The following is a 13,654-nucleotide window of genomic DNA, read 5'->3' as shown; positions in this document are numbered from 1 at the left end:
ACTATTATTAAATATAATCACAAAAACAAAATCTTTGTTTGAAAAAAAAAAAAAATAATTTAAACAGATTAAAGATGCAATTTTTAACAGAATAAACCAAAATAAGGTATCAATTCAAAAAAGACAAATAAAATAATAATTAAAAAAAATTTTTGTTTAAATAAAATTGTAATATTACATGGACAAAATCTGAATATGTTGGAAAAAATTTTTTTAGAAGATGTTAAATAGTCATTTTATGAGGATTATTTTCTAATTAAAAAAATCTAAAATTAGAAAATAATTAAAACAAATATATTTAAAGTGAGATGTTGCTTCAACAGAAAACGAGAGAAAACTTTTTCAGAAGGAAATAATAGTACTAGTACATTTCTGAATGCTGATTTTTTTTAATTAAAAAAAATTTAGAAAAACATTTAGCTAGCAATACTATGAATATTTTTCTGATTTTGCAAAAAAAAAAAAATATATATATATATATATATTCTGATCAGAAATTAAGAAATTAAAAAAAAAACACTGAAATACATTAATAAAATTAAGCAAAAAAAAAAAAAAGGCATACAGTCTATAAAATATTACCATACTACGGGAAAAAATATTAAAGTCAAGAGAAAAAAAATCACTTTTTCGAAAAGTAGAATTGCACTGGTTCAAGGAAAAAAAAAACTGAGAATGAGGGGCAAAGAAAAATTATGTTTTTATGCGGTATTATAAGGATTATGAAGAACCTGCAAATGCCTTAATTTAACTGTGAGTCAAACCCAGCCAGAACATTTGACGAGTTTCCCTCCTCCGAACTTGTACACGTCTAAACTTAAGATGACCTTAAGCGCATTTTAAAAGGAGCGGAACCCTTGTTTTGGCGCCTCAGGACACTTGAATCCCCGGACGCTTTTGCTCTCGCAGGCCGGGGACTCGACTGTCTTTGTCATTATTTGCGCTGTCCATTAATCCCATCAGGAGTACTAATGCACCGTATCCGACTTTTCATTCTTCAACTCCTAATCCCCTTTTGCTGGAGTGTACCATTTACCGCCTTGATAATGCTTAATCAACAAAATAATAATAAAAAAAAAAAACAAATGTCAGCAGTAAGCTGGAGATGAAAGCGTCGTCAGCCCGGCCGGCGTTTGGGAGAAAAAAAAAAAAAAAAAAAAGCATCTCTGGCGTCTTTCATCTCTCTAACTCTGTTCTTGGGCGATCATCATCAGGACATGATAGGATGGGGACAAAAATGTTGCAGTCAACAGCGTGTTTTGGCTGTGGAGCCGCAGTGCAGGAGACGGAACGACAGAAGCCCTAATCGCAAAGCTTTTATTGCAAAAGATACCTACGATGAACCCCCTTGATGTTTAAATTTACATTTAGCAAATATACTAGGGCTGTCAAACGATTAAAAATTTTAATCGAGTTAATTACAGCTTAAAAATTAATTAACCGTAATTAATCGCAATTAATCGCAATTCAAACCATCCATAACATATGCCATATTTTTCAGTAAATTATTGTTGGAATGGAAAGATAAGACACAAGATGGATATATACATTCAACATACGGTACATAAGGACTGTATTTGTTTATTATAACAATAAATCAACAAGACGGCATTAACATTATTAACATTCTGTTAAAGCGATCCATGGACAGAAAGACTTGTAGTTCTTAAAAGATAAATGTTAGTACAAGTTATAGAAATTGTATATTAAAACCCCTCTTAATGTTTTCGTTTTAATAAAATTTGTAAAATTTTCAATCAGAAAATAAACTAGTAGCCCGCCATTGTTGATGTCAATAATTACTTACACAATGCTCATGGGTGCTGAAACCTATAAAATCAGTCGCACCCAAACGCCAGCAGAGGGTGGCAAAACTCCATAAAACACAATTAACAAGTGGGTATTTCACTGTACTGTCATTTAAATCTGTCTGAGCGGGGCATGTGCGTTAATTGCGTCAAATATTTTAACGTGATTAATTAAAAAAAAATAATTACCGCCCGTTAACGCGATAATTTTGACAGCCCTAAAATATACATAAAGCGTTGGAGGAATACAGCGAAAAAAATTCAAGTAAAAAATGAGAAAATATTAAATATATTTTTTTAATCATAAAAGGATTTAAAAAAAAAATATTAACACATAAAAAATGCAGAAAATTCATCAAAAATAAAAAAAAATATTGTTTGAAATTTTTAACTTCATATGTTAGTTTTTTATTTTTTCCGCATTAATATTTTTTTCCCATATTTTATTCTATTTTTTTTAAATGTATTTTTGCATCTTTTTTAAATTAGAATTTTCAATTTTTCTAGTTCTATTTTTCAATTTCATTTTCTATATAAAGCATTATTATTATTATTATTATTAATGTTATTTACATGGACTTATATATTTCCCCAATGCTTTTTGATGTATACTTGTTAACTCATTCACTGCCAGCCCAGGTATACTGTATGTACCATATTCAAAGAGTATGTGTTGGTGTAGTTAGTAAAATAAAAAATACGCATATATAAAGGATGCTATGAAATACTTCAGCAGGTCACTTCAAAAAGATAGCAGACCATATTTTGCACACAAAAGCATCCAAAATTAAGGTTACAGAAAAGGCTTAAAAATGGAATTAGATCCCTAATTAGTCTTCCTTTTTTACAGCTGCTTAGCCCCGCCCACTAAATCGTGGTGCACTGTTTTGGGTGGAATAACTATGAAAACAGAAGTGCCAAATTCGTTTTCTATATGTAAAATTACATAAGTGCAGTCATTTTCATTCATTGACATGTTCATCATTTCATAGCACCTTTTTAAAAAAAAAAAAAACATCCATTGACCGTGTAAGACGTCCAATCCCTTATTACTGGGAGTCGCAAATGAACACGTGGTTAATGGCAGCCAATGACTTAAATGAGTGCCCTGTAAGGTTATTTTAAACATAATTCGTGCATGGAAGGGTTAACCAGTTGATTTTAGGATCAGTGTTGATTTTGGCAGCCCTTTTAATTTTAATCTTAGTCTGGTGGACGATAATAATTATTAGTCTTTGTCATATTTTAGTCTTATCAATTAGTGGTCTAGTTTTTGTTGTCGAAAACGCAAAACTAATGTCGTCTAGTTTTAGTCGACGTTTACTAAAAACGTTTTGGTCTGTAAAATTTTAAAAATCGACTCCAAAAATAAAGGTATAAAGCAGGGGTCCCCAAACTTTTGCCTGTGAGGGCCACATAACTTTTCCCTTCTCTGATGAGGGGCCGGAGTCAGTTTGTAACAGAAAAAGTGTGACGATTGCAGGAGTGCCTAAATGTAAAAAAATATTGTTTTTCAGATAGCCACAATCAAATAACCCTATATGGATTCTTCATGGAACAAAAGTAAATTAAATAAAAATAATAATATAATATAATATAATATAATATAATATAATATAATATAATAGTAATAAATAGGGTTGTTCCGATCATGTTTTTTTGCTTTATCAGGAATGATTGGAATTGAATCGGGAGCAAAAAAAAAAAGCAATCGGATCGGGAAATATCGGGATCGGCAGATACTCAAACTAAAACGATCGGGATCGGATTGGGAGCAAAAAAACATGATCGGAACAACCCTACTATGAAGGAATCTGACCCTTTAGCCAGACTGCCGGAATCGCGCCAGTCGAACCGCCGGACCCGCGCTGGCGCAGCTCCAACGACCCGGGCCGGCGGGACTCCAACATCCTGGCCAAAAGGCCAAACTCCGCGCGTTTCCCTTAGTCTTAACCCTTTGTACTGACTCCATTTTGAAAGCTGGAAAAAGGCTTCAAAGTAAAAATTGACAATTTATTCAGGTCGACAACGATCAAACGGCAAGGCGAAACAGAAACAGACTCAGGCGGGGAGGCAAGGTCACCCTATCACACGTCAACAAAAGGTTCCCGAGAAAAATGACAACGCTTAGTTAAACATACAGTCTTTTGAAGGCTCTCGCTGGGCGGGTGAGCAGGAAGAAGGGTGTGTTTTGGCGTTGTTTAAGATTATTGTCTGTTTGTGGATTGGACAGGAGGATTTGGGAGTAACTGTTGTAATGGCAATGAGGGTTGTGGATTTTGCCACCTCAGCGTCAAAGGGGCTCTTGTAGTTTTGTCAGTCGTGTTATAAGTTGAATATTGGATGTTCTTTGTGTTGGGACAGGGCGTCACGCCATTTGTTTTGGACTGTCCGGGAGAACTGATTGCGAGAGTTGGTGGTGCAGACATGAGCTTGTCAGCGTCAAGCTTGCTCAGTCAGTTGCATGACGCACACATTGGGCTTTCGTGATAAGAAGGCGTCATGTATCTCTAATGCCATATATTCTGCTTGTTTTCCTTAGACTATGGTATAAGTGCCATTTATTTTATATTGGGTGTGTTAGAGTAATACAAACCCTTAAACAGTAAATACGAGAAACGATACTATTCCCTGATTGCTTAAATTAAGAGTGTTAGAGTAATACAAACAGTCGATCGGTAAATAAATACCCATATTAGTTTATCTTTAGCTATAGTATAATAAATTGAACATTTAAGGCCATTATCCGTCCTAGTGTAGACGTAACCTGAGTCCCCCAAAGCACATTTTTAGCTCGTTATCATCCTGTCATCGTCATGAAAAAAAATTGTTCGTTGACAAAAAAACAACACTGTTTAGGAAAAATGAATACAACGAACATAAGACTCTTGAAAATGTCAATATTTGTTAGGCTGCTTAAGAGCACGTTGGCTGCCTGCCGTCCACCTGTGCACACTAATCCCTCCCTTGTTTGTTCCAGAATGATCCCGCCGAGCAGCGAGAGCATCCTGGTCAACAACCTAGCGGCGGGGACCCAATACGACCTGTGCGTGCTCGCCATCTACGACGACCAGGTCACCTCGCTCACCGCCACCAGAGTCATCGGCTGCGTGCACTTTTCTACCGAGCCGCAGTACCTCAGGTGCCACTTCATGCAGTCGCAGTTCCTGGGCGGGACCATCGTGGTCATCATCGGAGGGATTATCGTGGCTTCGGTGCTGGCGTTTATCATCTTTCTCATTGTGCGCTACCGGGTCTGCAACCAGGGAGACGCAGATAAGGTGAGTCGGTTGGGCCCTTTGTTTGGCGACGGGGATTTATTACCAACACTATCATGTCGCGTTAGGAGAAACCATTTCAAATATAAGAAGAAAAACCCACAAAATGTTGACATATACATAAACCGGAGCAGTTCCTGAACTAAAGTGATGTTTTTAGATACAATTGACCCAAATTGCAAGTACAGTGGTATGAAAAAGTGTCTGAACCTTTTGGAATTTCTCACACTTCTGAATAAAATCACCATCAAATGTGAGCCGATCTTTGTCAAAATCACACAGATGAAAAAAACAGTGTCTGCTTCAACTAAAATCACCCAAACATTTACATATTATAAATGTTTACACTGTTTTTACATCTTTTTGATTTTAAAACCACCCAAACATTTATAGGTTTTCAAAATATATCAATTTTGGGTGGTTTTAGTTAAAGCAGACACTGTTTTTACATCTGTGTGATTTTGACCAAGATCAGATCACATTTGATGGCGATATTACGCAACGTCAGTAATTCCAAAAAGGTTCAGATACTTTTTCATACCACTGTATTTTTTTCACTATTGTTTGTGAACACAATCCTAATTCTGATTTTTTAAAAAAAAGTTTTTATTCCATTAATATAGGACAGGGGTATCAAACTTAAAGCCCAGGGGCCAAATCCGGTCCATGGTACAATATTTTGCGTCATGATTATTTGACATCCAATTGTAGTATTTGTGATGCTAGCACGTATTATGCAATATGCAGTAAAGAAAACTGTAAATAAGTTTAAATAAAATAAATGAATTCATTGAAAGATCCATTTTTTTGGGGGAAAAAAATAATTATTTAAAGGGTAATAAGTAATAAAAGGCTAATTAAAAAGGCTAATTAAAATATTAAATATATGAAAATAATTCAATCCATTTTAGAAATATTACTATTTAAATAATGGTTTATAAACAGAAAATTTATTAAGAAAAAAATTAAGGAATTTAAAAAAATGTTAAAAGCCGGGAATAAAAAAAATATATATAAACAATTCTAAATAAAATAAAGCTAATCTAAAAATAAAAAAACTTACATTTAATTAAAAAAAATTGTAATAAATTGAAAAAAATAAAAAGAACCACCTAAATTGAAATAAGTATGGTCCGTATTTATTTTGCACTTCTTTTTATGTATTTTGTTTTATAAATCTCTTCTGACATCACATAGCTAACTTTTGGCTGCCATTGGTCGAATGATCGCTTCCAGTTTGAAAAGAGTTGGACTAGGTCTTTTGTCGTTAATATATGTTTACAATATCAATTTCCCTATTTTACTATTTCTTTATTCATTTAAAATCATTTTTATACAGGGTGGGGCAGAGCAACTTGCTTATTTAAATTTGGCACCCTGAGGCAATGGTTGCCCTGAGGATGGTAGGAATGGACTTATTTGAGAGTGTGGGGCTTAAAGTTTGGTTCTCAATGTGCGTTATTTATTTTGTGCTTATTTTTCAGGAACACCAGGGGGTATCATGGAGTGGATGAAGTTGGAAAGCGCTTTCGCTGTTGAGGCTTTTTTTTTTTTTTCAAGCGGTCGCTCAATTGTCGCAATGCAACGTGCATTTCATAGATATTTCAATATTACCTCCCATGGTCGTGTTCCCAGCCGGCAGTCGATTGTTTCATGGATAAACAACTTCAGGAAAACAGGTGTTGTAAAGAAAACGAAACCTGGCCTCCCAAAGTGCTGCACATGAATTTTCATGAATATCAGAGATATCAGAGATATTAGAACAGATTGTCTCACCGTGTCAATGTTTTGGGGTGTCCTTGCTGTTCGTGGGAGGCCAGGTTTCATTCTCTTTACATCGCCCATTTCCCTGAAATTTTTAATCTGTGGAACAATCCACTGCTGCCCAGGAACACAACCACAGGGGCCAATATTGAAATGTCTACGGAATGCACGTTACGTTGCGACGATTGAGCGACCGCTTGAAAAAAATGCCTCAACAGCAAAAACGCATTCCAACTCCATCCACTCCACAATGCTCACTGAGGTCCCTGAAAAATAAACACAAGATAAATAATGCACGTTAAGTACCCAACTTTAAGCCCCACCCTCTTAAATAAGTCCATGTCTACCATCCTCAGAGCAACCTTCACTTCAGTACGCCAAATTTAAATAAGCAAGTTGCTCTGCCCCGCCCTGTATCTTTATCATTTTTTTTTCTTTTTTGGGGGCTTAACACATGGATAAAGCTTGTTGGTGATTTATCACTACTTATTTGAGAATTTGGGGGGTTTGAAACAAAAATGCATGTATTCTTTATCATCTTTAAAGACAGAAAATTTAAATCTCCAGGATTCTGAGCAGAAAACACCCCTGGTACTTCGCACTATTATGGATTTCAGTTGAGTTCATCTCAGGAAATGCTGCAATATGATTGGCTGCAGTATCCAGACAGTAAAACAAGTGGAATCTAAGAATTGGCCTTTATATTTGCCACTGTTTGGCATTACAAACGTGGTCAAGAAACAAACTAGCATTTGCAGGCATCACTGTATGTATCTCTATACAAGTGGTATCATCTAGCACAGTAGGTCTTAACATTACTAAAGGTACTGAACGCCACAAGTTCCATATGTGCATTCACCGAACCCTTCAGAATAAGATTTTTTTTTTTCAAATTCAAAACTGATGTATCTAAACTAGCAAGCAAATTCCTGTTAAAATGTTTCACATTTTGACAGCATGTTTTTAAACAGTTCACAATTTGAGTCCCTGCTGCCCATTGGTCTGTTATACTTCCTCATAACAAGTGAGAGTCAAACTTCCACTGAGCAAACCAGTTTCTCCTCCCATCAAATAGAGGACTAGCAATTGAAAGAAATAAAAGAAAGCTGGTCCAGTGGTGGCAATCCAGTTCAAAACTTTTTCTAAAACGTCCTTTTCTTAGATTTTAGTCAGCATCTCAAAATAGGCCCCTGCATGTCTGCACCTCCGCCGAACCCCTTACACTTACTCACCGAACCCCTGGTGAGTCACTGATCTAGCACTACTGATTCTGAAGGCCCACATTATTAATAATCAACCCTTCCCTTCAACTTTCTTCCCAATAGGCTCTGGAGATGGGTGACATCCGTTCCCTGAGCAGCGACGGTCAACTTCAAGGCTGCGGACTCCCCAAATCTCTTTCCAAGCAAGTCCTGCGCCCCGAGAAGAATGACAAGGAGTGCCTGCGAGTCGCTTTGCCGCCGCTGGAGCCGACCAAGCAGCGAGCGCCCGCCGCGATGTCCTCCGCCAACTCCGGCGCCGCCAAACCCTCCCTACCCGACTGCACCGTGTCCACCTCGGCCGCGAGCCACAGCTGGCACCCGGCGTCCCCGAGGGTGAAGCGCCCCATGGCTCCGTCGAAACCATCTGACATGCGACAAGCTGACGTTCAGCTGAACAACGTCAACCGCAATAACTCGGCGGAGGCGAAGGTGCCACCGGTGGTCGCTCGCGTCCAAACGGCCAACTGGACCACGGCTCCCAGGGTCCCCCGGGCCCGTCAGGCCCCACGCCAGTACATGACCGTGCCCGCGGGGGGCGTCAGGGTCAACCGTAGACACTCCCTCAACGCGGACTCGTCCAGGGAGCGCTTGTACGTAGCGTACCCCAAAACGGGGGCTAGTCTGCGCTCCAAGCGAAGCCTTTCCATGAGTGGCGAGCTTCCGCAAATGAACAACGCCACAAACATTCTGCGCGCCCGAGACAAGTTGTCCCGCTCCGAGTGGCTCTTGGAGAGCACCTTATGATTCGGAGTTTACCCAATTGGATTTTTGGCCCGCTTGCTGAAGAAGCGCCTGCCTTGTTGCCGCACGCCCACTCTGGGGCGGTACTTGAAGGTCCGCCTCGAGAATCAAAGGGAATACCGGCGGGCTGACGGACCCGCCACTGTTTTATACGCTATAACCAATCGACGTCTTCTTCGCAAGTGGACCACGAGAAGCACAACATGTATAAAACAAGCTCCTGTACAAAAGGTTTTCTGAGGCGAATCATGGACAGGAAAACCGTTTGAGAACTAATTCCAAATTCTTGAAATGCCGCTAAAAGTCCATGCACGAGTACACTGTAGAAAGACAGTTCAGTGCACTTTTATCTCATTCAGTGGCACTGTCCACTATGGGCATCCAATCCATTTGAACTCGGAGGGCTAGCAGCAATCATTCAAATCGACTGGATGTCTATCACAACAACTGATGTTAACCTTGTTTAAGAAACAAAAGTAGGCACGGAATTAGTACATATTAGGGGTGCAACGGTACACAAAAATCTCGGTTCGGTACGTACATCGGTTTTGAGGTCACGGTTCGGTTCATTTTCGGTACAGTAAGAAAACAAAATGCAAAATACAAATGTGCTAGTTGTTTATTACACACCTTTGTGCTTTCAACAATAGGAATATTAGCCTATACAAAGCTAGAATTTAGCTCAAAAAGTAGCGGGTATTTAAAGATAATCCAACAACAATTTGCCTTTCAGACCCCGCGTATTGGTCAGCTTTCTTTCTGAAAGAAAGAAGAAAAGAGAAGTCCTGTGCTAAAGAGAAAAGCAATCCCAATGACAAAGATTTTAACTAGGGTTGTTCCGATCATGTTTTTTTGCTCCCGATCCGATCCCGATCGTTTTAGTTTGAGTATCTGCCAATCCCAATATTTCCCGATCCGATTGCTTTTTTTTTTTTTTTTGCTCCCGATTCAATTCCAATCATTCCCGATAATTTACATTTTGGCAATGCATTAAGAAAAAAAATGAATAAAACTTGGACGAATATATACATTCAACATACAGTACATAAGTACTGTATTTGTTTATTATGACAATAAATCCTCAAGATGGCATTTACATTATTAACATTCTTTCTGTGAGAGGGATCCACAGATAGAAAGACTTGTGACTTTGTATATTGTGACTAAATATTGCCATCTAGTGTATTTGTTGAGCTTTCAGTAAATTATACTGTAGCCATGCCTAAATGCATGATGGTAAGTGGAACCATGACTGTGTGTAGTGCTCCCAATTGATATATCTTCTCTGCGTTGGGAAATAACATCAGGTGTTAAGAAAAAGATCAATTGCTATCTTACTTCCCCACATTGCTTCCCATGATATTTCTAATCGTGGTGAGAGGGATTGTAAGGCTTTAGCCAAATAAACAAAGGCTTCAAAGGCTGCCAAAATTCACTCTACTCATTTTACGCTGGCTTTTGTCTCTCTACATAGGTAAAACGGCGCCATTACAGATTGAGCGCGACAATGCGTGAGTGGGTCGTGCAGCGCAAGCATTAATTGCGTTTAATATTTTAACGTGATACATTTTTTAAAAAATTAATTACTGCCGTTATCGGGATAAATTTGATAACCCTACCTTAAGCCTACACTAAAGACTCTGGATGAGTGTAACATATTATGTCTGTAACATTAAAATACAATTAGAAAACGATTTAATTAATACATATATATATATATAGATATATATGTATATATATATATATTGAAAAAAAGCATGGCCGATATTTTTTTGCAAATTCCGATACTTTTAAAATGACGTGATCGGACCCGATCGATCGGCATCAACATCTCTAGCTTACATATTTTAATGTTCAGATATTAAGATTTGAATGAGGCAAAATAACATGCTTTTTCTCCCAAATATATTGTTATAATCATTGTACTGTAATTATTTTCTGTATATAAATTAAGTCTTTTTTTCAAACTTCAGTCTTGAAAAAGAGGGGGTCATCTTATAATAACTGCCGTCTTATATTCGGGCTAATACGGTACTCAAACTCTGTACTAATAAGCCAATGCTAACACTAGCATAAGCAACGCATAGTCAACAATCCTATTTGTTGGGTTTGTGGTAGGAATGTACATCACCAATTTCATGGTAATACGACATCGGCAGAGGCGTAGCAAGGGTCCCCGGGGGCCCCAGGCAACAAGCAACATAGGGCCCTTCAATAGAAGACAGAGTAGCAACACAAAAATACCACCATCGGATGCGGGGGTCCTTTGTGTGAAATCAGTAGTCAGATTGAATTTGGTGGATCGTAGGGCCAAATTATTCCGTAAAAACCACTGATTGGTGGACTACCGACCGAAATGAGTATTAAATTTGCTAATAACATTATTTAGGATTATTTTAGATGCTTATATATTATTTTTCTTATAGAGTATTTGGCGAGGAATACGATAGACCCATTAATAGACTTTTTTTGAAAAATACCCATTTCTTTAAGTAGTCACATGAATAATGAGGTGGCCTGTGAAAATCAACGTAAGAAAACTCAGCAAGGACTTTCCAGAGAGTACTTGGTGATTCTTTAAACAATCATGTGGTATTAATAGCTGTTTGGGCTTTCTTAAACATGTATAATCTACGTGACATAGTTAGTGCTGATTGGGATTGATAACAGAATCGTTAGATAATCTACCAAATGATTGCATGGTATTGAAACACTCCCTACACTTGTCGCTGCGACAGTGCTGTAAAGCTGCTTGTGCTAAATCTGTTGGCCCCAGAGCAGGGGGCCCCTAGGCAATTGCCTGGTTTGCCTAATGGGACGCGACGCCTCTGGACATCGGTTTAATATTATGCTCATATTAATCGATCCGATTCAAGGGTCTTTACTTGATTTAACACGATACCGAAAGTATTATAAAATACAAAGCAATTTTGACTTTTTTTACTACTTTGTTCCAGAAATAATCGTTGCTTAAACAATCGATGAATCGATCTAGGTCGATGTATCGTTACACTCCAAATTGGTAACTGTTTTTGTCCTAGTACCGCGCAGAAACTGCATGCGCTAGGAGAAAAAAACCTCCCTAGGAAGGCAGTCTAAGCATTTAGGGCAAAGTGTGTAGTACCAGTACACGACCCTGACGATGGATAGCAAGGATATGGAATCAATTCTCAAGCGGCTTTCCAACGGCGACCCTTATTGTCATTCCGAATGCAGTAACCCGGACACTCTGTACGATAAAGACAGACGGGGACTCGCCTCCGACTGACCTTGGCGGCGTTTTTGTGTGTATGTGTGAGCGTGTGCGCGGAGATAACGAATGTGCTTTTACATCCCAGACGCAGCAGAATGCAGCATTTTTTCAGCGGCACGAGTTGACTCAGCCTGATACTGCCCTCCGGTTTGAATCGATCAAATCACTTTTATCGCATAATTACATAAAGACCCGACAGGCACGGTGACGTTATGCGGGGACAAGCTCCAGACGAATGAAGACATTTTCACGCCTCCCCCAACCTCGCCGTTTTCTTTCTTAACGTATTATCACGCTGATGTAAATGAACTTGTAAGAGGAACGAGCACAATGGGGAATTGGGGGTGTCAGCTCTTGAGTTTGCTGTTGTTTCTGTTTGATGTTTAACAGTATAAATAAAGCAGTGATACAAGGGACATTTCTCTTGGGATGTCCAGTACTATACAACGTGCTGTATTTTGTTCAGACATCACAAAAAAAAAGGTTAAAAGTTGGGTTTTCTGGAGCAATTTTCCCCAGTCGATGGTGATCTCAATTGCTTTTGGAGCGCGAGATGTGTTGGCAAGACGGCTGCGTCTGTTACGTGAACAGCGTGGCGTCATCATGTCAGCACGCCAAAAATTCAATTCGTCTGAAGTAGGTGACTCAGTGTTTTGTGGTGATGTTATTTGTTAAAAAAAAAAAAAGACACAAATGGCTTTGGACTTGCCAGCACTCACAAAACAAGTGGAATGATCATTCTTTGGGATGTTTTTTCTCATTGAATTCTGCAGTGTTTATTGTCTTCTTTATCAAATGCTTGGCAGTTAGAGTTTCTGTCCTGTGTGTAAAATTCATTTGACTCACTGGCTGCCATTTAGGGTTTTTTCAATCATGTTTTTTTGCTCCCGATCCGATTGTTTTAGCTTGAGTATCTGCCGATCCCAATATTTCCCGATCCGATTGCTTTTTTTTTTTTTTTTTGCTCCAGATTCGATTCCAATCATTCCCGATAATTTTTCCCGATCATATACATTTTGGCAATGCATTAAGAAAAAAATCAATAAAACTCGGGCGAATACCGTAAAAAAAAAAAAAAGCAATTCGGACTATACAGTGCCTTGCAAAAGTATTCGGCCCCCTTGAATCTTGCAACCTTTCGCCACATTTCAAGCTTCAAACATAAAGATATGAAATTTAATTTTTTTTGTCAAGAATCAACAATAAGTGGGACACAATCATGAAGTGGAACAACATTTATTGGATAATTTAAACTTTTTTAACAAATAAAAAACTGAAAAGTGGGGCGTGCAATATTATTCGGCCCCTTTACTTTCAGTGCAGCAAACTCACTCCAGGAGTTCAGTGAGGATCTCTGAATGATCCAATGTTGTCCTAAATGACCGATGATGATAAATAGAATCCACCTGTGTATAATCAAGTCTCCGTATAAATGCACCTGCTCTGTGATAGTCTCAGGGTTCTGTTTAAAGTGCAGAGAGCATTATGAAAACCAAGGAACACACCAGGCAGGTCCGAGATACTGTTGTGGAGAAATTTAAAGCCGGA

At 38.3% G+C, this 13,654-nt stretch overlaps 1 protein-coding gene across 2 annotated transcripts in view; it reads left to right on the top strand.

Annotated features, from left to right (window-relative positions):
* Positions 1 to 13,144, top strand: part of lrfn5b (leucine rich repeat and fibronectin type III domain containing 5b) — a 71,622-nt gene extending 58,478 nt beyond the window's left edge. For both annotated transcript variants that reach the window (XM_057822764.1, XM_057822765.1), the window contains exons 6-7: positions 4,789 to 5,089; positions 8,176 to 13,144. In XM_057822764.1, the coding sequence (XP_057678747.1) occupies positions 4,789 to 5,089; positions 8,176 to 8,856 (982 nt within the window). In that variant the 3' untranslated portion in view covers positions 8,857 to 13,144. The remainder of the gene's footprint in view (positions 1 to 4,788; positions 5,090 to 8,175) is intronic.
* The last annotated feature ends 510 nt before the right edge of the window (positions 13,145 to 13,654 follow it).

This window comes from Corythoichthys intestinalis, chromosome 19 (assembly GCF_030265065.1).
Source record: "Corythoichthys intestinalis isolate RoL2023-P3 chromosome 19, ASM3026506v1, whole genome shotgun sequence".
In the NCBI taxonomy this organism is placed as follows: Eukaryota; Metazoa; Chordata; class Actinopteri; order Syngnathiformes; family Syngnathidae; genus Corythoichthys; species Corythoichthys intestinalis.
Note: the sequence above shows the minus strand (reverse complement) of the source record. Positions and strands in the feature narration are given on the sequence as shown.